The sequence below is a fragment of the Pseudorca crassidens genome, chromosome 7, assembly GCF_039906515.1.
Source record: "Pseudorca crassidens isolate mPseCra1 chromosome 7, mPseCra1.hap1, whole genome shotgun sequence".
Lineage (NCBI taxonomy): Eukaryota > Metazoa > Chordata > Mammalia > Artiodactyla > Delphinidae > Pseudorca > Pseudorca crassidens.
The window spans coordinates 112985460-113012303 of record NC_090302.1 but is presented as its reverse complement, the minus strand read 5'-3'; the positions used below and the strand labels follow the sequence as shown (position 1 = coordinate 113012303).

Sequence of the window (26844 nt, the reverse complement as noted above, 5' to 3'; positions counted from 1 at the left end):
TTCATAAAAATACAATGTAGTACCTTTTTCTCAGTCCTTAATCTCTCCTCCTTACTTAGAATTAATAGGCAGATGTTTAGGTATGTTTAGATTCAGAATTTTATTTTAAATGGATTTCTATGGCATAACATAATATCTGTGATACTCTTACTAAAAATTATGTATAACAGTCAAATACTAACAATTTTTGCAACAAGCTCTCATTACATTTTCTTCAAAATAGGAGAAGTTCACATTATATACCATTTTGAACATGACTGTTTGCTTACAAATAATTTACTGTAAAAATGTTATTTTCAAAGAAAATTTATGGGAAATGATAAAGCAACTACAAAAATCTTTACATAAAATCCAGGATAAAAATACTTTTGGGGGGTTGAAAATTTATCAACATGTATATGTGGATTATAAATATATTTCGGCAATCTGATGCATTCAAGGGCACTTTAAAAGTTGTCTAGTTAAATTACTACAGATATGACATGTTCGGTGAAACCCGATCTGTAAGTCTAACACCAACAATCATTTCTTCCTGCTAAAACATAGAAATAATTTATCTGAAGATGGAGTGTTATGAAGAGTTCGATTTCTTCATAAAGATTCCTTTATAAGTTGGGCTAATCCCTGGAAGGCCTAAAAGCGAACAGAGAGAAGAATTAATAAAATTAGGATGCCGTTTAGGAAAAGTCTGTCATAACTTGAGAAATTTAAACAAAGAGTATCCATCTTAGGTTGAGATCAGACAGTGAAAAGTCAGGATTAACCTCAGTTTTATCTGGGTCAGTTGCCATCGTGTCCACTAATGTACATAGACGGAAGCACATCAGAGCCCCAGGAAATTTTTCAAATCCTTATTCCCTCAAGATCATCATTTTCTCTCAGAACTTGAATTATTTTTTTCATGTACTCTCTCACCTGCACATGCCTTCTGTATAGTTTCAGTTGTCCAGCTCTATGCATATATAACTTATGAAAAGCATATTTAGGGACATGGGTCCTTTTCATATATAAATTATGAAAAGGATATTTAGTGACATGAGAAAGCAAGTCAATCAAGAACACAGCTGGAGACAACCCATCTCCAAGGATAAGTATACACTCTTCTTACACTTCCTGGACTCTTCAGTTTATGGCTCTTCTGTGGGTTCCCGACACACAGTTCTTAGGAACTTGCTTCTTGGTTTCCTGTAATCCTGGTTAAAGCTGGACTTTGTGATTAAGCAATTACTTAACTCTAATCATTCATATTATTCTATTTGACCCTTCCTCAAGAGATAGAGATGGATGGCTTCATGAATTTGTACTAAGGCTCATGTTAATTCCAAGAAGGAGCGAAAGAGGTTCTCTTTGTAACTTGTTGATAATCTGCCAACACTGTTGAGCAGGTCTGAAATCTATTCGACTCCAACTTGGTCACATCATTTGTCTATAGAAGCCTGGCAACTTCTCTGAATGGTAGTTTGTGACTTTCCAACCAATACCCATTTTGCAGAAACCCAAGAAGATATCAAATAATGTTGTAATTCACAGAATGAACACAAAAAATAAATGGATATCTACTTTTACTCTAAAGAGAATATTGTACTCACCATGTCCATCTGCTCTGGAGAAGCTAAAGAGAAGGATGCTCTGAAGTAGGGGCAAGGAGCTGAACTGTCAAGGTAGAAATGATATCCAGGAAGCATGAATATCTAAGAGAGTTTATGGAAAACAGGTGATGTACCATTAAAGAAAACGAAAAGAAAATATAGGTGAATCTAATCTCAGAGTGGAGGATGACTTTTAAACTTAAAAAGCAATGAAAGAAATCACAAGAGAAAAATCAATTTATATAAAATTACTGCATGTCGTACAATAAAACTAAAAGCATAGAAACCAGTGTTTACATAAATACAGGAATTCTACCTCTTCTCCATATATTATAAAGAATGCACAGAAACAGAGGAAAAACTTTAAAATGGACAAGGACAGCTTATTCAAGAAATAGAAATGGTAATAAACATGAATAAATGTTTAACATAACTAGAAAAGTAAAATAAATCCAATGAAATATCATTTTTAAAAATATTTCATTTTTTTTAAGTTAAACTATAGTTGATTTACAATGTTGTGTTAGTTTCAGGTATACAGCATAGTGATTCAGTTATACGTATGTGTATATGTATATCTATCGATCTATCCTTTTTCATATTCTTTTCCCTTATAGGTTATTATAAAATACTGAGTATAGTTCCCTGTGCTATATAGTAGGTCCTTGTTGGTTATCTATTTTATACATAATAGTGTATGTATGTTAATCCCAAACTCCTAATTTATCCCTTCCCCACTTTCCCGTTTGGTAACCATAAGTTTGCTTTCTATGTTTGTGGGTCTATTTCCATTTTGTAAATAAATTCATTTGTATCATTTTTTTAGATTCCACGTAAGTGATATCATATGATATCTGTCTTTCTCTGTCTGACTTACTTAGTATGATCATCTCTAGGTTGATCCATGTTGCTGCAAATGGCATTATTTCATTCTGAGTAATTCTGGCTGAGTAATATTCCATTGTATATATGTACCACATCTTCTTTATCTGTTCCTCTGTTGATGGACATTTAAGTTGCTTCCATGTCCTGGCTATTGTAAATAGTGCTGCAAGGAACATTGGGGTGCATGTATCTCTTTGAATTATACTTTTCTCCATATATATTCCCAGGAGTGGGATAACTGGATCATATGGTAACTCTACTTTTAGGTTCCTTATGAACCTCAATACTTTTCTCCATAGTGGCTGCACTATTGTACATTCCCACCAACAGTGTAGGAGGGTCATGTTTTCTCCACACCCTCTTCATCCTTTATTATTTGTAGACAATTTGACGATGGGCATTCTGACCGGTATGAAGTGATACTTCATTGTAGTTTTGATTTGCATTTCTCTAATAATTAGTGATATTGAGCATCTTTTCATGTGCCTGTTGGCCATCTGTATGTATTCTTTGGAGAAATGTCTTTTTAGGTCTTCTGCCCAATTTTGGATTGGTTTTTTTTTTTTTTTGATATTGCGCTGTATGAGCTGTTATATATGAGCTGTATACTTTGGAAATTAATATGTATACTTTGTATACTTTGTATACTTTGGAAATTAATCTCTTGTCAATTGCATCATTTGCAAATATTTGTTCTCATTCTGTAGGTTGCCTTTTTGTTTTTTTATGCTTTCCTTTGCTGTGCAAAAGCTTTTAAGTAGGTCCCATTTTTTTATTTTTGTTTTTATTTCCATTAATCTAGGAGACAGAATGAAAAAGATATTGCTTTGATTTATGTCAAAGAGTGTTCTTCCTGTTTTGCTGTAGTTTTGTATTATCCAGTCTTACATTTAGGTCTGTATGCCATTTTCAATTTATTTTTGTTTATGGTGTTAGAGAATGTTCTAATTTCATTCTTTTACATGTACCTGTCCAGTTCTCCCAGCAACACTTACTGAAGAGACTGTCTTTTCTCCACTGTATTTTCTTGCTTCCTTTGTTGTAGATTAATTTGCCATAGGTGCATGGGTTTATTTCTGGGCTTTCTCTCCTGTTCCAGTGGTCTATATTTCTGTTTTTGTTCCAGTACCATACTGTTTTGATTACTGCAGCTTTGTAGTATAGTCTGAAGTCAGGGAATGTGACTCGTCCAGTTCCACTCTTCTTTCTCAAGACTGCTTTGGCTGTTAGGGGACTTTTGTGTTTCCATACAAATTTTAAAATTATTTGTTCTAGTTTTGTGAAAAATGACCTTGGTAATTTGATAGGGATTGCACTGAACCTGTAATTGGCCTTGGATAGTAAAGTCATTTTGACAAAATTGATTCTTCCAATCCAAGAACGTGGTGTATCTTTCCATCAGTTTGTGTTGCCTTCAATTTCTTTCATCAGCATTATTTTTTTTTTTTTTTTTTTTTTGCGGTAAGCGGGCCTCTTACTATTGTGGCCTCTCCCGTTGCGGAGCAACAGGCTCCGGACGCGCAGGCTCAGCGGCCATGGCTCACAGGCCCAACCGCTCCGCGGCACGTGGGATCTTCCCGGACCAGGGCACGAACCCGTGTCCCCTGCATCGGCAGGCGGACTGTCAACCACTGCGCCACCAGGGAAGCCCAATCATCAGCATTTTATAGGTTTCCAATTACAGGTCTTTTGCCTTTTTAGGTAGGTTTATTCCTAGGTATTTTATTCTTTTAGATGTGATGGTAAATGGGATTTTTTTCCCTTAATTTCTCTTTCTGCTCTTTTGTTGTTAGTGTATAGAAATGCAACAAATTTCTGTGTATTTATTTTGTATCATGCAACTTTACCAAATTCATTGATGAGCTCTAGTAGTTTTCTGGTAGTATCTTTAGGATTTTTCTATGTATAGCATCATCTCATCTGCAAACAGTTACAGTTTTATTTCTTCTTTTCCACTTTGGATTCCTTGTATTTCTTTTTCTTCTCTGATTGCTGTGTCTAGGTCTTCCAAAACTTTGTTGAATAAAAGTGGCGAGTGGGGCATCCTTGTCTTGTTCCTCACCTTAGAAGAAATCCTTTCAGATTTTCACCATTGAGTACGATGTTAGCTGTGGGTTTTTCATATACAGCCTTTATTATGTTAAGGTGTGTTTCCTCTATACCCAGTTTCTGGAGAGTTTTTATCATAAATGAATGTTGCATTTTATCAGAAGCTTTTCTTGCCTCTATTGAAATGATCATATGGTTTTTATTCTTCAATTTGTTAATGTGGTATATCACATGGATTGATTTGTGGATATTGAAAAAAACTCAAAAAACACAAACATGTGGAGGCTAAACAATATGCTACTAAACAACCAATGGATCACTGAAGAAATTAAAGAGAAAATCAAAAATACCTAGAGATAAATGAAAATGAAAACACAAGTATCTAAAACCTGTGGGATGCAGCAAAAGCAGTTCCACGAGGGAAGTTTATATCAATACAATCATACCTCAGGAAACAACAAAAATCCCAAATAAACAACCTAACCTTACACCTAAAGCAACTAGAGAAAGAAGAACAAACCAAACCCATAGTTAGCAGAAGGAAAGAAATCATAAAGATCAGAGCAGAAATAAATTAAATAGAGACTAAGAAGACAGTAGAAAAGATAAATGAAACTAAAAGCTGGTTCTTTGGAAAGATAAACAAAATTGATAAACCTTGAGGCAGACTCATCAAGAAAAAAAGGGAGGGCTTCCCTGGTGGCGCAGTGGTTGAGAGTCTGCCTGCCGTTGCAGGGGACACGGGTTCGTGCTCCGGTCCGGGAAGATCCCACATGCCGCGGAGCGGCTGGGCCCGTGAGCCATGGTCTCTGAGCCTGTGCGTCTGGAGCCTGTGCTCAGCAGCGGGAGAGGCCACAACAGTGAGAGGCCCACGTACCATAAAAAAAAAAAAGAAAAAAAAAAAGAAAAAAAGGGAGATGGCCCAACTCAGTAAAATCAGAAATGAAAAGAAGAAGTTACAACCAACACCACAGAAATATAAAGGACCATAAGGGACTACTACAAGCAAGTATATACTAATAAAATGGACAACCTAGAAGAAATGGCCAAATTCTGGGAAAGGTACAACCTTCCAAACCTGAAGCAGGAAGAAAGAGAAAATATGAACAGAGAAGTTACCAGCACTGAAATTGAACCAGTGAGTTAAAAACTTCCAACAAGCAAAAGTCCAGGACCAGATGGCTTCACAGGTAAATTCTATCAAACATTTAGAGAAGAGTTAACACCTATCCTTCTGAAACTATTCCAAAAAATTGCAGAGAAAGGGACACTTCCTAACTCATTCTATGAGGCCACTATCACCCTACACCAAAATCAGACAAAGACGCCACAAGAAAAGAAAATTACAGGCCAATATAACTAATGAACATAGACGCAAAGATCCTTAACAAAATACTAGCAAACCGAATCCAATAACACATCAAAAAGATCATACACCATGATCAAGTGGGATTTATCCCAGGGATGCAAGGATTTTTCAACATCTGCAAATCAATCAGTGTTAAATACCCTTTTAGAGTTATCAAATTTGGGGGTGACCTTTCAGCCTGGAGTTGAAAGATAAGTAGGCATAGGCCAAGCAAAAAGTAGGGGAAGAGTCTGTCAGGGAGAAGATACAGAGTGTAGTGTCCCCAAGGTGCAAAGAAAATTGGTCACTCATAGAGGTGGAAACGCTTAATACATAGAGTGAAGGAATAAAAATGATAGGTAATGGTGTCAAAACGGTGGGACACCTGCTCTTCTTGGTGACTTCTGTGGCCAACAGCTCGCTGCCCCAGAGCATGTGTCTCCTGCTTCCTGTGCATGAAAACACACTGTCCGCAGCCTCTTTCTAGATGCCTGTGGCTGCGTGATTGAATCCTAGCCAGGAGAGGGGAAGTTGTGGTGCTACTTCTTGGCCTGGCCCTGAACGTCTCCCTGTGTGACCCACCATGCCCTCAATGCTGCGGTCATCATGGATCCATGTGTTGAAAAACTCAGAGCAAGAAGGTGGCAGGAACCTGGGTCTCTGACTCACGGCAGGAGCAGAGGAGCCTGTAGACCACATCTTTGAAAACTGTGCGTGAGTCAGAACAGGGTTGTGACTGGGTTGTGTTAAGTCTTTGAGATTGTTGTCTAGTAAAATCATGACATTCAGAACTTTAAGAAACTGCTTGTTTTTTCATGGTGTAAATCTGGCCCCTGGTTGTTGAAGTTAGGTGAGCTGGGAATGAAATGATTTGGGGGCATTCTGGGGAGAAAATTTCAAGGCCGAAGATGAGGTTTTTTTTTTTTTCCTGATTAACAGTGAAATGAAAACTGTCATTTCTACCAATATTGGGGAACAGTTTAGGGATGTGCCAGAAGCAAGTTTCTGGGGAGAAGGAGGGAGTGGTAAGAATCTTGCAAGGTGACCAAAATCTGGGTTAAGAGAGTTGTGTTAAAGATAGAGGTTATTTAGAAAAGTTGAAGGTCCATGCAACAGGGTATATGGAATAAATAAAAGGAACTGAAAAAACTACAATAAAATATGAAGCCTGTATCCTTATCTCCTAGCTCAGGGATACAAACAAAGAGCCACTTATCAAATATTGTGAATAATAATGGCAGTGATAACAAAGCAAAGAAAATGTAATAAAATTGATTTATTGTACTAAAATGCACTTATATGAGTTAAGTCATTTAAGTATTTATTAAGCACTTTCTATGTACTGTTATTAACATTAAAACAATTAATAAAGCATGAGTCCTGTGGTCAAGTATGATGATTACAGGGAATGAGTGACTTTCCCAGGGGAGTGGATTGGCTCTTGGGTCCAGGCAGCCAGTTCCCAGTTCTGACCTCTAGACTGTCTCTTATGCTCTAGCACAGGAGTTTGCCAACAACAACTTGATCTGTTCTTTGTACTCACTGCCTCAAGACAGAAGTGATACTAGAAACAGATCTTGGTGTTTACAAAAGAGTGACGAACATGATAAAGGAATTAATTAATGGAGAACGGTTGATTGATTTGCTAAATTGGGAAGCGACACAGAAGCATATTTAGACGTCTCAGCTTAATTAGTGCCTCTGAATGAAATCTAAGTAGACATGATTTAAGTATAAAAGGAGAAAAAAAATTAGAAATCCTTGTGGGCTAATTTTAAGTGAAAAAAACATGATATAAACTTTTCTGTGTAATTTTAATCCTGTAAAATAATTGCACAGCCATATCAAACAAACAAACCACCCGATTAAAAAATGGGCACAAACCTGAATGTACGTTTTTCCAGAGAAGACATACAGATGGCTAAAAAGCACATGAAAAGATGCTCTACATCGTTAATCATCAGGTTAATGCCAATCATTAACCATTAATCATCAATGCAAATCAAAACCACAATGAGATATCACGTCGCACTTATTAAAATAGCAACCAGCAAATGGACAACAAATAACAAATGCTGGCGAGGATGCAGAGAAAAAGGAACACTTGTAAACTGTTGGTGGGAATGTAAATTGGTGAAGCATTATGGAACATAGGATGGAGGTTCCTCAAAAAACGAAAAATAGAACTACCATATGACCCAGCAATCCACTTGTGGGTATATGTCCAAAGAAAATGAAAACACTAATTAAAAAAGATACATGCTTGGGGCTTCCCTGGTGGCGCAGTGGTTGAGAGTCCGCTTGCCGATGCAGGGGACACGGGTTCATGCCCCGGTCCGGGAAGATCCCACATGCCGCGGAGCAGCTAGGCCCGTGAGCCACGGCCGCTGAGCCTGCGCGTCCGGAGCCTGTGCTCCGCAACGGGAGAGGCCACAACAGTGAGAGGCCGCGTACCACAAAAAAAAAAAAAAAAAGATACATGCACCCCAGTGTTCATTTCAGCATTATTTATAATTGCCAAGATATGGAAACAACCTAAGTGCCCATCAACAGATGAATGGATAAAGAATATATGATATATATATATATATATAGTGATGTGATACACAAAGTTATAAAATGAATGAAATAATGCCATTTGTGACAACATGGATGGACTTGGAGGGTATTATGCTTAGTGAAATAAGTCAGAGAAAGACAAATATGCACTTATATGCAGAATCTAAAAAAATAAAATGAATAAACAAAAAGAAAGAGACACATAATAGAGACAAACTGGTGCTTACCCGTGGGAAGAGGGAAGGGGGAAGGGCACGACAGGGGTAGAGGATTAAGAAGTACAAACTATTATGTATAAAATAAAGAAGATCCAATGATATATTGTACAGCACAGGGAATATAACCAATTTTTTATAATAACTTTAAGTGGAGTCTAATTGTTAAAAATATTGAATCACTATGTTGTACACCTGAAACTAATGTAATATTGTAAAGCATTATACTTTCATAAAAAAACAATTTCATAGACAAACTACTAGATATATACAAGCTGTTCAAGAAAATATTTCACAAATGGTCATAAAATCTGGGTGGTAAAATTATGGGCTATTTAAAAAATTTTCAATATGCTTTAATGAAGAATCATGTTACCATGAGTATGCTTTACTTTCCTAATCAGGAAAAAAATCCTTTTATTTTAATACTAATGGCTTATGGTTACCAGTGGGTAAGGGGAGGAGGGTTAAATTGGGAGTTTGGGATTGACATATACAACTACTATATATAAAACAGATAACTAATAAGGCCCTACTGTATAGCACAGGGAACTCTACTCCATACTCTGTAATGGCCTATATGGGAAAAGAATCTAAAAAAGAATGAATATAGGTAGATGTATAACCGAATCACTTTGCTGTACCCCTGAAACTAACACAACATTGTAAATCAACTATACTCCAATAAAAATTTTTTAAAAATAATAAAAAATAATACTGGCTAATACTCATCAAGCATTTACTATGTGTCAGGTATTGGTCTAAGTACTTTATCCATATTTATTGCTTTCATCATCATAGCAACCCTAAGAGGGAGAGGTTCTTATTATCTGCATTTTACCCAACGCCACATATAAGGGCAGGGCTGGAGCTGGGATTCACACCCAAGGACGTGCCTCCAGAGAGTGTGCTCTTAGCCACTAAGCTAATCAGTAGCTGAGCTGAATGACTGTATTTCCCCTGGTTTAGACCAGGAGACTAATTCCGTAACCCAAAATCTATTATGTTCTTAGTAAGGAGTTAATGTATCTGATAGGCAAACATTATGCCTTGGGTTGGTGGGCAACGATAGAGATCTCTTGCCATTTTATTAAGATATTACTTTAAAGAAAAAATGTAGCTTTTCTTCCTGTTTTACCTCTTTCTTAAAGGCTTTCTCTTCAATCAGTTTTCTTACATCATGAAGGCCCTTAATTTTAACCCATAAAAACATTCCAGCAGTAGGAACTTTCCATTCTGCCAAACCTACAAACAAAAGAGAAGAAATATTTCCCGAGACCATTTCTGATGATGTCCAGAAATATATCGCTGAAATGACAAATTGCAGTAACTATAAACTAGTGTTTCCAAAAAAGTTCCTTCAGTGATAGCATTTGTAAAAATATAGTTTTATGAGTTCTGAAAATTGATGCTCTGAGTTTTATTTTAAAAAGTAAGGTGAGGGTTTGAAAGGGAGAGAGGAGACTCGTGTGTTTACTTATGATTTTAGTGGGTCTCAGGGCAGTGCGGGAAATCCAGTGCCATGCCCACCACCCTTCCTTAGAACTGTCCCTAAGCCGAACATGGCTCTTTCAGTTTTAGGAGCGGATTCCTCACCTCTTTCTAGAGGCTTCTAGTGTTTCAATAAATCTTATCATTTATGTAATTGTTCATAAGTCTAATGAATTGAAGTTTTTATCAGAATGTAGTTAATTATGAAAGGAGTACATAAAGTTAAGACATTCTGGTCATTGGTAGGCTTTATGCTTCATTGAACATAAGGATAGAGAAACCAAGAAGGAAGAATAATTATTTTGATTTTGATTATTACCTTTAAAAAAAACCTTGATGTTGATTAAAGCCTTTTTTTCAACTTCACTGTAGGAAGTGGTAGAATAGTACTCTTATCAAAAAGATAGTAATTGTGTTTTTACCAGGACTACGTAGGGAAAAAGATATGAGGGAAATAAGAAGTGAATACTTTGTATTTACTGTTATTCTTGCCAAAGGCATTTTTAGTGGTGTAATTAAAGCCATGCAATTCATTTTACTTTCTTCCTTAATAGAAAATTAAATCTAAACCATTCTGAAATCAAATTAGCAATAGAAAATATTAGATAAATGAGGTTAATGATTAAAAGGCAAATTGTCTGTAATGAGAAACCTGCCTTAGATTGTACTGTTTTGTCTTTATAGAGTCAGTAAAGGAGTATGTTGTTGATTTCACAATTCCTCTTCTATTTGGAGCAAAATTTTGAAAACCTTTAGAGTACAGGTATTATTTAGCTTTAAGTAGATTATTGCTGGTGTTAGACTAATTGGTCGTTTTTCTTCAAACCACAGTTACTTTGCAGCAGTCAGTTATAGTAGAAACGCGTAGAATCGTGCCAGGGTTTGTGCTCGCTCTTCTGAGATCATTCATAGGGTAACATTTTCTTGACAAGAATACTCCTGGACCCTGTTTCCTTCCCCAGGGTTATTAACAATACTCTGTGGTGTGTATCACTCACTCATATAGGGGCTACTGTTCATCCCAGGACAGGATGTAAGTTCCACTCACCACTTAACCACTTGTTTGCAGCTGCCAATAATGCATCCCTCTGCTTCCTATAGAAATCAATAACCCTAGAAGAAGAAAACAATGAAAAGGATGTGTTTGCTACATTGATTGCAGACACTAAAAGGCCCTGGAGTCCATTCTGTAAGAATCTATTTTCTATCTTGATGAAAATGTTGAATCCTTGATGAGGAAATAGAGCGTATTTATTTGACCTGTCTGATGGTAAACATTTTTACCATTGTGGGCTTTCCATTATTTTGGAATAATTCAAAAGTGAAAATTAATAGAGCGAAGTCCATTTCTATATAAAGTATGGAACCTAAAATACAGTACCTGTCTACATGAGCCAGGAAGCCCTCTTCTCCCCATTGGTGTAGAAGCTGTGATACCAGCAGCTAAAAGGGATGAGACAGTTATAAGGTTCATCCTCTAAAATGTGTTTTTTTGCCAAACATAACAGCAAATCACTCTTGATTATGTGCAAACGACCCTAAGGAGATGCAACAACCTGCACGAAGCCTTATAGGGTCAGCGACTTATAACAACGTTGATTAATAACAATGACAACAATAATAGTAAAAATAACAAATATTTATATGGTCCTTGCTATGTGCTGGAAGCTGCTGTACCATATGAACGTATTTAAGCTAAGTTGATCTTCGTAATACCCTTATTAGGCAGGTCATTATTTCCACTCTACTGATAAAGAGAATGAGGCACAAGGTGAAATTAACTTTCCTGCAGTCACTGCTCATCACAGAGCCTGGACTTAGGTCAGACTGTCCAGCCCCAGATCCACCCAATAACTGCCGCCCTAGATGGCCTCTCTAAATATAAAACACATACAGTCTATATATGAAGTTATACAGTATATTTAGAGATCTTTGTATCCAGAATGAAAGTCCTAAATGTTCTAAATGGATAGTGAAATTTGGTTGATAACAGATAATATAGAAAAAGCCCCCAACTTGATAAAACATGGGATATCTGCACTTCGTGGAATGTATAATGTCAAAGAAATGTCCATTCTACATAAACTACCCCTTTTGCGTTCTTAGGTAGCAGTTCTGTCCTTAAGGTCTGATTCTCAAGATTGCCTTAGGGATGGGTCCAATAATTTCTCAAAGCTTGTAAAGAAATTTATACATTCTCCAAAAATAATTTTACTGTATTTTAGTTAAAATACATTCCAGCTGGTGTCTGTAGGGAGCTTAGCACATGGGCAGTGAAGGCAGACATCGGGCCACCACACGGGTTTGAACCCTTGCTCTCAGATTCCAGGACAACGAAGCTAACAGTGCATTACTTCACCAAACCTCTTCCGCCCTGTTGAGTCCAATGCAGTTTTTATGGGATTCCTGGGCTAGATGCCAGGACACAGCTGAATAAGAAGATCTCTGACCCTGAAGGAGTTTGGTCTACACTGTGAAACAGCACCAGGTCCATTCCAATCTCTTTTGCTATTTAGAGCAAACATCTGCTGTGCGTGGTCTCCTAATTCAGTCCATGCGGATCTAGAGATGCAATCAGTGATTTCTCTCTCTGCCATGTTCACTCAGTCATATTTGCCAACATCTGTTTTATTTTACGATCTGATTCAAAAAATTCCTACCTGAGTGAAAGTGCTGGTGTGCATTGTTGAAACTTCTGTGTGTAAAACAATTCTCTCGATCAAGGGCTTTGGACCAGTTATAAACCCTATTCGCAACCTGCACAAAGAGAGAAAAGACACAATACCAACCCTGCATTAACAATTAATACCATGTTAGTGATTTCATGGGGAAGAAAGTTGTGACCTGGGGACAAATGGACCTAGACAGTTAACACAGTCTAATAAAACAACTTCTTATTTAAAATACACATTTAAATTAAATTGTACAGTTAAAATAGAATGCATATCTGACCAGGTATTTCTAAATGTGCTCTTTCGTATATGTAACCAAAAACCTGACCAGTCCCCCTACAGCTGTAAATTTAATGGCCAACTATCTTTGACCACTGGGGACAGGTTGGGAGAAAAGCCTGGTATTAATAGATAAAATCAAACGGGAATACAGGTATCTTAAATGAGAACTGTTTGCTGAGGTGCAGCCTCTGTCACCTTTAGATGCAGCCTGCAGGCACAGCCAGGGCCTTACCCAGAGGACAGGACTTTGGAAAAAGAGTCAGCTCGGATGACACGCCCATCAACGTCCATGGAGAGAAAAGTCGGTGCCCGGGGCTTGAAATGGAAGAAAAATACTGTTGGTTTGGGAAGTCTGTTAGAGACCGTATCCCTACTTTGTGCAGAGACTGGGGAGGAATGGATTTGGAGAACAGTAGGACAAACATCCTTTTCCTTGTCTTCATCTCAGCCCTTTGAAATGGAGTAAGAACCAGAGATGCACGTTCTTCTATTCGTATCTGCCGATCTTCACGGCTTTTCTGCCAAACACACACACACGTCCTCGCACTTGCTCACGCTGCCACTCCCGTGAGTTTAGAGGAACCTCACACAGGACCTCCTCGTCCCAAGACTTGAGATCCAGGATGAACAGATTTCGAGGAAGGATTCAAGAAAAACTAGTTTGGAAAAGACCAAAGCGAAGAGGGCCGTCAGCATTCAGGGCTGTTTAGGAAGAGATGCTGAGCCTTATACCAACTAGAAACACAACAAAGGTGCAAGGGAAGACGAGCAGAGTAGTCGGTCTGCAATGCTGAAACTTCCATATTTACTTCAAACGTAAATGCCAACAAGAAAGGGGGCCATGGTCGTGTTGAAGGTGCGCGGCAGGCAGACATGGTATTCAGGCAAACTAGATAAAAAGCCAAGAGTTCTGTTTCTTCTCCGTAGATGTAGAGTGGGGACTGAGTGCGTGTGTTTGTTCTGTGCAGCCCTGAGAGCAAATACAGTGTTGGATTTTGCGGAATTGGGCATTGGGAGTCTGTACCACTACTGCTGTCTCCTGGGAAACCGTGCTCGTGGACAGTGGTGTACATATATAGTGGGAAAGGATCTAAAAGCCCATGATTCTGCAGGAAAGTCCCCGACCCTAAGTGACAGGGATGGCGAGCGGGCAGCATGATGCTAGGCACGCCCCTCCTCTGCCCACCACCGCCTCATGACCGAGCGCGGCCGTCCTTCTCCTTCCGCCTGGACACGCCTCCCAAGTCCTCCGCCCGTCAGCCACCCCCGAGAGACTGAGGTTGACATCCAAGGAGACACCCACTCCGTAACCCTGGCACAATGTCTAAGGAGCCACGACCTGGATTTGGAGTCCAGACGACCCTCACCCTTGACTCACTCGACCCTCCACGTGCCTGGCACAGAGAGCCAGCCGCTATTCTAAAGGAAAGGAATTTCTGGAAAGAGCAGTAATACCAGAGATGAAAATGCTCGGCAGCCCGGCTAAACTCACATCAGCAGAGTAACTTACAGCCACTTGTCTACTGATTGTGGGCTGAGTTGACACTGCACTTACCTTGTTGAACTGCATAAAATAGTAAGGATCGTCTTCTATGATGAGGAAGTCGTATTTTCTTGCGAGCTAAAAAAGGTTAAAGGAGCATATTTATTTCTTCAGAGCGCTCGAAGATGAAAATCACTTGGAATCATAGTTCTTTGTACTTGTTTCTGTGTAGCTTTATATGTGATTTTAGAACAGTGTTTATAGTGAAAATCTTAGGCATCATGTTCAGCTACCTAGAGGAGACTTTACAAAAGGAGCCTGCCTCCTATTTTAAAGGAATGTCTTTGTAACCTGAAATGACAAGAAGTAGGAAAGGGAAGGGACAGGTTGAAAATACAAACATAAAATAATGAAAATCAAACTTGGGGCCAATTATTAAATAGCCTCATAGAGTTTAACATCACACCAAGAGTAACATTTCCTTCAATGAAAATATCAATTAAAGGGAAAGAAAAATCTCATAGTCAACAAGAGCGTAATAGTTTCTTGAATTTAAATTCATGGCGACCCTGGCATAGATGACTTCCTTTTATTAAAAATCATCTTCCTTGAGAGCAAGGGGTAATGAGAAGGAACTTGCAGAGCACTCTTCTAAAGGGTCAGAACAAAACAAGAACACAGCCACATAGCACATTCTTTGAAAATACCTCATAGATTTCCTTTTTGCGGTTAGTTGTTAATGAGTTCCCAGCAGGGTTGTTGCCATTTGGGACAGTATAAAGAAATTTTGGGGTGTTTTTCTCGGGGTTCTTTGAATCTTCTGGTTTCCATTTGGAGAGTATTTCTCTGAGGGAGTCTGGAATAATCCCGTGCTCATCACTGGAAACATTAATCATGTTGCAGCCCAGGGGTTGCAGCTGTCCAGTACAAAGAGAAAAGAAAGCCAGAGACTCAGACTTGATACAAAATATCAGCGTCACTGGTTCTTACACTAAGGAGAATGTTACCATTTATACCCTTAAACACAAAGCTGTTACCATTTATACCCTTAAACACAAACCTGCACTCAGCTCTACGCCCACAGTGCGTTATCTTTATAATTATGGTTAGAACTGGTTCATAAAATAGGTGTTTATTAAGGAATGTTTTTTGACAAAGTAAATTAATCTTATAGAGCATCTATGGTTCTAATACATAAAATAGTTATAAGCAGAGGTGATATTCAAAATATTGGACAGGTGGTGTAGCATGGGCACATCAGATACAGAGCAGGCTGGAATGGGGTCCTGGAGGCCCCCTACCATGTCGGCATTGGCTCTGTACTATGGGGTGTTCAGGTTGGTCTTAGGAGAGGGACCAGGGGAGCCAGGGTGGTGCTGGGGCACCAAGGAGCGTCAGGGCAGTGGCTCACCAAGGCAGGGGGATAGTATACTGTACCGATTGCAAAGGCTGAAGTCACAGATAGTGGCCTTGTTTATAGACATTGTTTTATGAAAGGTTTGTGTTTTTATGTTTTATGTCTGTGGACAAACATAAAGAAAAAAATCGGAACTTAATAAGTAACAAGCAAAGGAAATCATCAACGAATGGAAAGACAACCTACAGAATGGAGAAGCTATTTGCAAACAATGGAACCGACAAGGGATTCATTTCCAAAATATACAGACAGCTCATACAGCTCAATATCAAAAAAAAACCAAACAACCCAGTCCAGAATTGGGCAGAAGATCTAAATAGACATTTCTCCAAAGAAGACATGCGATGGCCAACAGGCACATGAAAAGATGCTGAATGTTACTAATTATTAGAGAAATGCAAATGAAAACTGCAATAATGTACCACCTCACACCGGTCAGAATGGCCATCATCAAAAAGTCTACAAATAATAAATGCTGGAGAGGGTGTGGAGGAAAGGGAACCCTCCTACACTGTTGGTGGGAATGTAAACTGGTGCAGCCACTATGGAGAACAGTATGGAGGTTCACCTTATGATCCAGCAGTCCCCTTCCTGGAGAAAACCATACTTCTAAAAGACACGTGCACCCCAATGTTCATTGCAGCAGCATTTACAATAGCCAAGACATGGAAGCAACCTAAGTGTCCATTGACAGATGAATGGATAAAGATGTGGTATGTATATGTATGTATGTATATACATATATATATATATATACACAACGGAATATTAGCCACAAAAAGATTGAAATAATGCCATTTTCTGCAACATGGATGGATCTAGAGATTATCATAGTAAGTGAAGTAAGTCAGATGGAGAAACACAAATATCATATAATATTGCCTATATATGGAATCTAATAAAATGATACAAATGAACCTATTTACAAAACAAATAGACACACACAGACATAGAAAACAAACTTCTGGCTACAAAGGGAAAGAGGAGTGGAGGGATAAATTAGGCGTTAGGGATTAACATATACACAGTACTATATATAAAATAGGTAACCAACAAGAACCTATTGTATAGCACAGGGAACTATACTCAGTATCTTGTAATAACCTATAATGGAAAAGAATCTGAAAGTTATACATGTATATGTATAACTGAATCACTTTGGTGTACATCTGAAATGAACACAACATTGTAAATCAAGTACAATATATTTCAATAAAAATTAAAAAAAAATAGCAGTAACTGAGTGAAGTTCTCAGAAAAAATATTTTCAAAGGATAAGCAAACACTTTTCTTAGCAGTCAAATGTAGAATTATGCACTGAGAATAATCCAGACCCCACTTATGGTAAATTTAAAAGGTCTTAGACTTAGAAATCACATAAACATGCAATAAAAGAAGTCAATATTGGACCATGAGATAAACACACATGAACCGTCGGCATATTCCCTCACAGCCTGGCATTGGTCTCTGTTTGGGTGTGTGAAAACGTGTGTGTATGTGTGCTGTTTACATAGACAAAATGCCTATTTATAGGCATTGTGTAATCTTATGACTTAGGAGTTTAGGAAAATAATTAACAATTAGTATCCAGTCACTAAGAAAAGGTAATTATTTTAGTTTTTTAAATTACGGCAAAATAACAAAAATTTGCCATTTTAAAGTGTGAGACTCAGTGGCATTAATTACATTCACAATGTGTGCATCCATGTCACTATTAATTTCCAAAATCTTTTCATCACTCCAAACAGACCCCCTGTACCATTAAGCAGTAACTCCCCACTTCCCCCTCCCTCAGCCCCTGGTAACCACTAAGCAACTTTCCGTCTTTATGAGTTTGCCTATTTCAGATATTTTGTACAAGTGGAATCATACAATACGTGTCCTTTTGTGTCTGGCTTCTTTCACTTGGCATAGTGCTTTCAAGGTTTATCCATGTTGTAGCAGGTGTCAGAACTTCCTTCTTCTGGCTGAATAATATTCCATTGTGTGAATGGACCACATTTTATTCATGCATTGTACACTTTGGGCTGCTCCATGTTTTGGCTATTGTGAATAATGCTGCTATGAACGTTTATGTTTCTGTTTGAGCCCCAGTTTTCAAATCTTTTTGGGTACATACTAGGAGTGGAATTTGTGTGTCCACAGTAATTCTATGTTTAATTTTTTGAGGCACTGATAAACTGTTTTCCACAGGGGCTGCACCATTTTACATTTCCACCAGCAATGTACTGCGGTTCCAATTTCTCTACATATTCACCATTACTTGCTATATTCCATTAAAAAAATAATAGTAATCCTAGTAGGTGTGAAGTAGTATCTCACTATGGTTTGACTTTCATTTCTCTAATGACTAGTGATGTTGAGCATGTTTTCATATACTTACTGGCCATTTATATATCTTTTTTGCAGAAATGTCTATTCAAGTCCTTTGTCTATTTTTATTATTATTATTTTTTTTTGCGGTACGCGGGCCTCTCACTGTTGTGGCCTCTCCCGTTGTGGAGCACAGGCTCCGGACGGGCAGGCTCACGGGCGGCCATGGCTCACGGGCCCAGCCGCTCCGCGGCATGTGGGATCTTCCCGGACCGGGGCACAAACCCGCGTCCCCTGCATCGGCAGGCGGACTCTCAACCACTGCACCACCAGGGAAGCCCCCCTTGTCTATTTTTAAATTAATTTCTTTGTATTTTAATTGTAGGAAGTCTTTATATACTCTGGATATTGAACTCTTACCATATATATATGATTTGCATGTATTTTCTCCCACTCTGTAGGCTGTTTTTTCACTTTCTTCATAATGTCCTTTGACGCTCAAAAGAGTTTAATTTTTGATGAAGTCCAGTTTATCTATATTTTTGTTGTTGCTTGTATTTTTGTTGTTATATCTAAGAATAGTGCCAAATCCAAGGTCAAGAAGATTTGAAGATTTATATGGTCCAATTTCTTTCTTTTGCACGTGGAAATACAGTTATCCCAGCGAAATTTGTTGAAGAGACCTTTTTTTTTTTTCCTGTTGAATGGTTTTGGTACCCTTGTCAAAATCAGTTGGTCACAGCTGTATGGTTTATTTCTGAACGCTCAATTCTATCCCATTGGGATATGTATCTATCCTTAATGCCAGTACCAGCCGGTTTTGATTACTGCAGATTAAGGCAGTTGGTTTTGAAATTGGGAACTGAGAATCTTCTAACTTTGCAGTTTTTCAAGATTGGTTTGCGTATTTGGACCCTTTCCAATCCCAAATGAATTTGAGGATTGGCTTTTATATTTCTGTAAAAAAGGCTATTGGAATTTTGGTAGGGATTGCATGGAATCTGTAAATTGCTGTGGTAGTATTGACACCTGAAGTATTAAGTCTTCCAACCCAGGAGAAGGTGATGCCTTTCGGTTTATTGGCATCTCCTTTAATTTCTTCCAGCAATGTTTTTTAGTTTTTAATGAGGAAGTCTTTCACCCATTTTGTTAGATTTATTCCCAGATATTTTATTCTATTGGATGCTATTACAAATGGAATTTTCTTAATTTCCTTTTCAGATTGTTCATTAGAAAAGCAATGTTTATAATATGTTTTTACCCCTACTTGGGAGTGTTGAGGGAATATGGCTTTCATCAAGACTAGCTAATTGCTTTCTATATATATTCATTTTTCACAAAGATAATGTTAAATTAAAAAAAAAGATAATCCATGAAGTTAGATTCAGTAGAGCATAGCGGTCATCTCATTAAATCCCCTACTCTAAGCTAAAATTACTTTGCTAGCATTTATGTCAGGTGGCCATTGAGAGTTACTCTGAGCCCCTGCAGTGATGGCCAGTGCTTTACTCCTCAGAGAACTGGTAAGGCTGATGGTTAGACAGTCGTTACATTGAGTTGAAACTGTTTCCCTATAGTTTCCACCCTTTGGTTCAAGTTCTATGAACCTGAGGACACGCACAGACAAACCTAACTCCTCTGTCACATGGCTAGCTTTAATGTACCTGAGGACAATTCTCATGCCCCTGTGGAGTCTTGTCTCTCTGCGGAAAAGAGCATAGTTCCTAAAACAATTCAACCTATGGTATTATTTCCATTTCTTTGTTCACTCTGGTCGCTTTTCTCCGACTGTGCTCCAGCCTGTATTCACATCGACCCAAAAGTATTGTGCCCCCGACAGTGGTGTGTTCTGACCAGGGCACAGCAGAGCAGGCATGTGGTCATATAGATGGTAGTGAAAAAATGTCTTTGTAAATTAAGTCACATTTCAGGTGGAATGTTAACAAATCTGGACATGATTTTGCACAACCCAATTTTAGCACCTCTGCATTTAGACCTTGTAAGGAGAAATGTATAAAGCAGAGGGTACATTTCACATATTTTGCATATATTAATGATTCTCCTGTTTAAGAAGAAAGATGCTATTTTATGTTTCAGTGGGCAGAGAATTCTCAAGGTGCAGTGGTTTCTTATTTGTTAGAAGAAAAGAGAGTTGCCTTTTGTAGACATGTGTACTCACAGCATGAATTGTTCCTGAATAAATAGGTTCATTTACGAGGATATTATCTCCAGGATTAACGATCATCTCAAATACCTAACAAAAGAAGCATAGGTTTGCTTCATTAGTCTGGTTTCCAGTCTTAGAAAACACCCCCCCCCATTTTTTTTTTTTTTTAGTTTGGGCTCACTAGGATTCTAGAGAAGGAGTTGGCAAGTTTTCTGTAACTTGCCAGATGGGATGTGAGCCCTGGTGTCTCCATTGCAACTACTCATCTCTGCGTCTATGGTGAGAAAGCTGTAGACAATACGTCAGCCGATGGTGTGGCTGAGTTCCAATAAAACTCTATTTACAGAATCAGACAGAGGCTGGCTTGGCTCTCAAGCCACAGTTTGCAAACCTCCATTCTAGGTTGGAAAAAAAAAACATAACTGCTTTGGCTCCTAAAATTTATTTATTCCTTTTCTGAAAAATTTTAAAATATTTGCTATAAGCCAGGCCTGTGTAAAGGATGGAGATAAATGATGAGCCTAAAGGCATGGTTTTTACCCTCACAGAGATACTAGTCCACCATTCTGATTAATCTTATACGAGTCACAGAATCATTCTTTCCTGCCCTGTGATGTTTCACAATCCCCAGGTCAAGCCTCTCCTCCCTATTATTTTAACAACCTAGAGCTCTTGATAAACAGCATGGCCATTATACATTGGGACAGAAGATTGGACTTTTGTTTCCTGATTTGGTCTAGGATATTCCATTTACTTCTCCTTATGAGCTTTTTGCATTTTGTGACAGTGTCATCCTCTGACAAGTTTCTAATTGATTCAGGATTTACAGGACCTCCTAGGACCAAACAAATCACTGGGTGGCTTGTGTATTATTATCCATGGATCAGATGAAAACCTCATCACATACATTGGGACATGAGAAAGTCATATATCCTAAATGAGGAGGGAGGGCTGTTTATTATCTGAGACACGGACACCTAAAATAATATCCATCCTGGAGAACAAAGTGAGAGAAATAGTAAACTGGATTCCCAGGAGGCCTCTGGAACAAGCATGGCTATAAGCCAGTGAGTTACTGATGCATTTGGCCATCTATGCTCTCTTCCTCTTTGATATGACTGATGTTGCAAGAGACAAAGAAGAAACTTTCTTGTGCATCTTTCTGGAAAAAAAAATGCACATAATGTCCCTTCCTAAGAAAAGAATTTCACTGAAAAGAACTTTTTTGTCCTACTAGTCTGGAGCATCACAAATGTTTCTCTTCAAGAAAAAAAATCAAACTGCAGCTAATCCTTTTATTTTTCCTAATTCAGTCCAAGAAGGGGGAGGAAAATTATAAAGTCTTACTTTAATACCTTATTCTGTAAAAATAATTTAATTGAAATTCATTAAAACTAACCGAATTATAACATTCACATTTACGTAAGAAAGAAGAGCAAGAAAGCTACTCTGGTTTGAGATAAGCAAGAGTCATACTTTCATCTAGGTGTGAGGACTGAATGTAGAGCTTCCTTATCCAGGACTAATTATTCATGAAAAAGAAAAGAAACAAATAGATGAAACTGAGAACCATATATGCAGTCTCTTTATCTGGAGACCCCCCAGTGGTGGTTACCTCTGTGGAGTTCCTGGAACCCAGGAGAGAGGCAGAGAGAGAGAGAGAGACGGAAAGAGAGAGAGAAAGTAACCCAGAGGAGAAGTCAGCCACAGACACAGACATATACGTAGACGTGGAGAAGCACAGCCAAGAGGGAGTCAGGGTACAAGGGGCAGCCGGCACAGACGACACCAGCAGACACACAAAGGAATGACGTTTCATCTCAGGAGTATCAGGATACACCCTCAAAGGATTTAAAAGTCATACACTGAAATGTTATAGCCACAAGCAAAACTGAAATTTAGCCTGAATCTCTGAGTCAGATGAAAGTAAGCAGCGCTCACTAAGCTGCAGGTAGGGGTTGAGTTCTCCCTGAACGGGAATCTTGTCCTAATGACTCAGAGCTCCGGGTCAATGATGATGGGATCTCTGTTTAAGAGAAATCAGGTTGCAAATGAAGCAAATGACAAAGGATTAATCTCCAAAATATACAAGCAGCTCAATATCAAAAAAACAAACAATCCAAAAATGGGCAGAAGACCTAAATAGACATGTTTCCAAAGAACACATACAGATGGCCAAGAAGCACATGAAGAGATGCTCAACGTCACTAATCATTAGAGAAATGCAAATCAAAACCACAATGAGTTATCACCTCACACCATTCAGAATGGCCATCATCAAAAAATCTAGAAACAGTAAACGTCAGAGAGGGTGTGGAGAAAAGGGAACCCTCTTGCCATCATCAAAAAATCTAGAAACAGTAAACGTCAGAGAGGGTGTGGAGAAAAGGGAACCCTCTTGCACTGTTGGTGGGAATGTAAATTGATACAGTCACTATGGAGAACAGTATGGAGGTTCCTTAAAAAACTAAAAATAGAACTACCATACGACCCAGCAATCCCACTACTGGGAATATATCCTGAGAAAACTGTAATTCAAAAAGGAACATGTACCACAATGTTCACTGCAGCACTGTTTACAATAGCCAGAATATGGAAGCAACCTAAATGTCCATCGACAAAGGAATGGATGAAGAAGATGTGGCACATATATACAATGGAATATTACTCAGCCATAAAGAGGAACAAAATTGAGTTATTTGTAGTGAGGTGGGTGGACCTAGAGTCTGTCATATAGAGTGAAGTAAGTCAGAAAGAGAAAAATAAATACCGTATGCTAATGCATGTATATGGAATCTAAAAAAAACGGTACTGATGAACCTAGTGGCAGGGTAGGAATAAAGATGCAGATGTAGAGAACAGACTTGAAGACCCAGAGTGGGGAAGGGGAAGCTGGGATGAGGTGAGAAAGTGTTATGGACATATACACACTACCAAATGTAAAATAAATAGCTAGTAGGAAGCTGCTGCATAGCACAGGGAGATCAGCTCGGTGCTTTGTGACCACCTAGAGGTGTGGGATAGGGAGGGTGGGAGGGAGGCTTAAGAGGGAGGGGATATGGGGATATATGTATACATATGGCTGCTTGACTGTTGTACAGCAGAAAGTAACAAAACATTGTAAAGCAATTATACTCCAATAAAGATGTGAAAAAAAAAGAGAAACCAGGTTGGTGAATGTCTTTACGTTCCATTTATGATTCTAGGTGAAGACAAGGAAGACTTTGTAGGCCACAGAACATGATGCTCTGTGGCTAAGGGAGAGATGGCCGTATGGGTGAACGTAGTATTGGATACTTCCCGCGGGTGCCTTTCCTTCCAGTCTTACCTTACAGAGACCTTCTTGGCTGCCACAGGTGACACACATGTCCATTTGTCCTTGGCTGGGTGGATAATGGATGGTGGGAGGATTATGCAGTTTTACTTGTAACTGTTTTAGCCAGGATAACAGCTCTGGGAGTCTAAAGCATAAAATGCATTTAGAAATTGACAGTAGTGAAAGTCATGATAATAGTAGACAGGAACTAAATGGTGGCTTTATAGCAGGCACTTTAAAGGTCCTCAAATGCTTTTTGCCAATATTAATATCTTTACTTAAAAGACAAGGCAACAGACTTAGAGATTAAGAAATCCACATAAGTTAATCAGTTGGTGATTAAAAGAGCTGAGATTTGAATCTACAGCTTTCTCATTCCAAAGCCTGTACTTCTTCTTTTACATTAGAGCTCTCACTGCGTAATTCATTTTTTGTTTCCCTTAGGGAGATTTCTGTAGGATACCTAGAAGTGCAGGTTCAGTAAGTTCTTTGCATCATGGAAAGAAAAGCCTAGGTATACATTATATACAATACAATTTTTATGCACCCAACATGCATTATTCTTCAATCACAGAGCAAACAGGCTTTAATAAAGTATAATTCATAGACACTCTGCAAGTTACCCTTTATCACTGGAAGACCAGCTAAGGAAAGCCTTAGAATACGTGTTCCAGTTTGCCTTTATGAAATTAAATACATCTGAACTGAGGGCAACATGCTTACATAGCTGCCTGTTTAGAAAGGGAACATAATCATTAAAAAATTTCCCCAGGGGCTTCCCTGGTGGCGCAGTGGTTGAGAGTCCGCCTGCCGATGCAGGGGACACGGGTTCGTGCCCCGGTCCGGGAAGATCCCACGTGCCGCGGAGCGGCTGGGCCTGTGAGCCACGGCTGCTGAGCCTGCGCGTCCGGAGCCTGTGCTCCGCGGCGGGAGAGGTCACAGCAGTGAGAGGCCCGCGTACCACAAAAAAAAAAAAAAAAAAAATTTCCCCAGGACCTAAACTGGCTGCTTGCTGGGTCATCCTTTTCCTCCTTTCTCCTACCCTGCTGCTTCACCAAGCTATATTCTCTTTCTTTTCCCAGTCTCAGATCAAATGGAACCACCTTCCTAAAACCTTTCCCTCCCCTAGTCGTATAAGGTTGAGAACAGTCCCTGGCCTCTTAGGCATTCAGTATCATTGCTGCAATTATTTTTTCTTCTAAAACTCTTCCCCAAACCTTCCTCACTGCTGAATACCCAGTTTAAAAACGCACACGTCACTCTATCAGCGGGCTGTAGAATATTGCTCATGAAAATGAACCAACAAGGTTACATTATCTACTGATCAGTACCCAGCACTCTGAGAATACTGCAGTGCTCTCTTCATCATCTCTTCATCAAATTGGATGGTCTCTCCATTGTCTATGGTGATAACCGCAGACTTGAAAGGGAACGTGTTAGGGTTTGGTGCTCCAGTCGCCAGGGAGAGGACAGATTTCGATGACTTGCCCAATATCTCAGCTACAACAAATAAGGAGGAGAAGAAACACTTTCAGTGAAGACCTTCCTAAACAGAGATGGTTCAGCATGCTGCATTAAAGTCAGTAAAACTTTAAAGTGTAACGATTTCTAGTGATAGAATGCTAGTCCGAAAGAAACACAGAAGATGCCTTTTTTGTGGGCCGACCTCACCGGTGGAGGAACTAAGGAATAGACACGTGCATCTAAGAAGGCGGAGTGATCAGGCAGACAAGCCAAGGGTCACAGTAGGAGAAGACGGGCTTCCACTCGGCCCGTCCGTGCCCGGCTCCGCGCGCACCCCTCTCTCTCCGGCGAACCCGCCCTCCCCACTCCGCACGCGCCCGCACGCTGAGCCGAACCCCGACTCCTGTGCCCGGAAGAGCCCTCTGGAGCCTAAGCAGGACGTGTCCACGGCGGCCTGCCCTCTCTCTACTGCTGATGGCCCACACTCGTGCCCGTTCCAGCGCGCCTTCTGTGCCAGGTCTGCGCAGAGCTGGGCTCAGGCCGCCCGGAGCAGCTCTGCGGGGACCGCCCCCTCCAGTGGGAGAGCAGGGCCCGGACTCACCCATGACTCGAAGGGCGGAAGGCTTTCTGGCCGCGCTCGCAGCCGTGATGAACCGTGTGTAATTCATTCTCGGATTCCAAGCGGCAAGCCCCGCCTTATGTGGTTGAAGCCTGGGAAAACCAAGGATCCGCGTCAATCCTGCCCCCTAATCCCTGCCCTGGAAAGGCCACCTCTGCTGTCCCCCGCGTGTGGTCTGGCGCGCGGAGCCAGGAGAGGCCGCCGAAGGCCCGGCTGGTGGCCGCGCGAGAGCCTGGGTAGGATCCGGCCTGGCGCGTAGCAGGACTGGCAAAGTCCACTGGCAAGTTAGCTTGCGTGCCCCTCCCGCCCCACTCTCTTTGGTACCTCCCCATGCCGAGCCCCTCCATCCCAGCCCCGCCCGCCCCGCCCCTCGATTCCGGCCACGCCCCTGACACGCCCCTCCATCCCGCCCCCGCCCTCGTGTGCCTTTAGCCCGTCCAGCTCGTGACCGCCTGTCCTGCTGGGGACCTAACCACGCGCCTGCAGCCTGCTCTCTTTGTTGGCGCAGGCAGTGCGGGAGGCCGCATTTAATGATTTACCACTGGGTGTTTTGCACAAGGTACTTAATCTTTCTGGGCATCAGTTTGCTCACAGGGCTGTGGGCAGGATGAAATCAGGGAATCTCAGACACTCCTCAGCACAGTGACTTGATCTTACAAAAGCCTTCAGTAACTGTTAGCTATTATTATGACTAGTAACAACGTTCTTAGCAAAACTAAGGACTCAGTTTCCTAATGGTTTTTGCTGGAGAAACTGGCAACTTTTAAGGCAGATTATGTCCTTAGTTCATTCATGCAGGCAATTAAGGGTCTTTGTGAGGTTACCTATTTAAAGAAGTGTTGCCTCTGCATTTTTCTAGAAATTAGCTCAAGAAGCTCTAACTAACCTCTAAATTATAAACCATAGTTAATTATTAAATAAAAGTGGAGATTTTGATGTTACTGGAGATTCAGGATTCCCCTCCCACCCCCTTAG

General features: G+C 39.8%; 1 protein-coding gene and 1 long non-coding RNA gene across 4 annotated transcripts in view; one reads left to right on the top strand and one right to left on the bottom strand.

Annotated features, from left to right (window-relative positions):
* LOC137228233 (uncharacterized) overlaps positions 1-26844 on the top strand; it is a 560753-nt gene that overhangs the window by 37857 nt on the left and 496052 nt on the right. The gene's annotated exons all lie outside the window — the stretch shown is intronic.
* On the bottom strand, positions 91-26182 carry LOC137228228 (kynurenine/alpha-aminoadipate aminotransferase, mitochondrial-like). 3 transcript variants are annotated; one of them, XM_067745368.1, is made up of 13 exons: positions 25852-26182; positions 25118-25286; positions 23799-23931; positions 20483-20557; positions 15281-15490; positions 14646-14711; positions 13323-13405; positions 12797-12893; positions 11518-11579; positions 11185-11249; positions 9784-9890; positions 1590-1691; positions 91-633 (listed from the first exon to the last, which is right to left on the bottom strand). In XM_067745368.1, the coding sequence occupies exons 1-13, from the start codon at positions 25916-25918 to the stop codon at positions 592-594; spliced, it is 1278 nt and encodes a 425-aa protein (XP_067601469.1). In that variant the 5' UTR covers positions 25919-26182; the 3' UTR covers positions 91-591. The 3 variants fall into 3 exon arrangements, with proteins under 3 accessions (XP_067601469.1, XP_067601471.1, XP_067601470.1); XM_067745370.1 differs by lacking the exon at positions 25852-26182 and adding an exon at positions 25646-25760; XM_067745369.1 differs by lacking the exon at positions 20483-20557.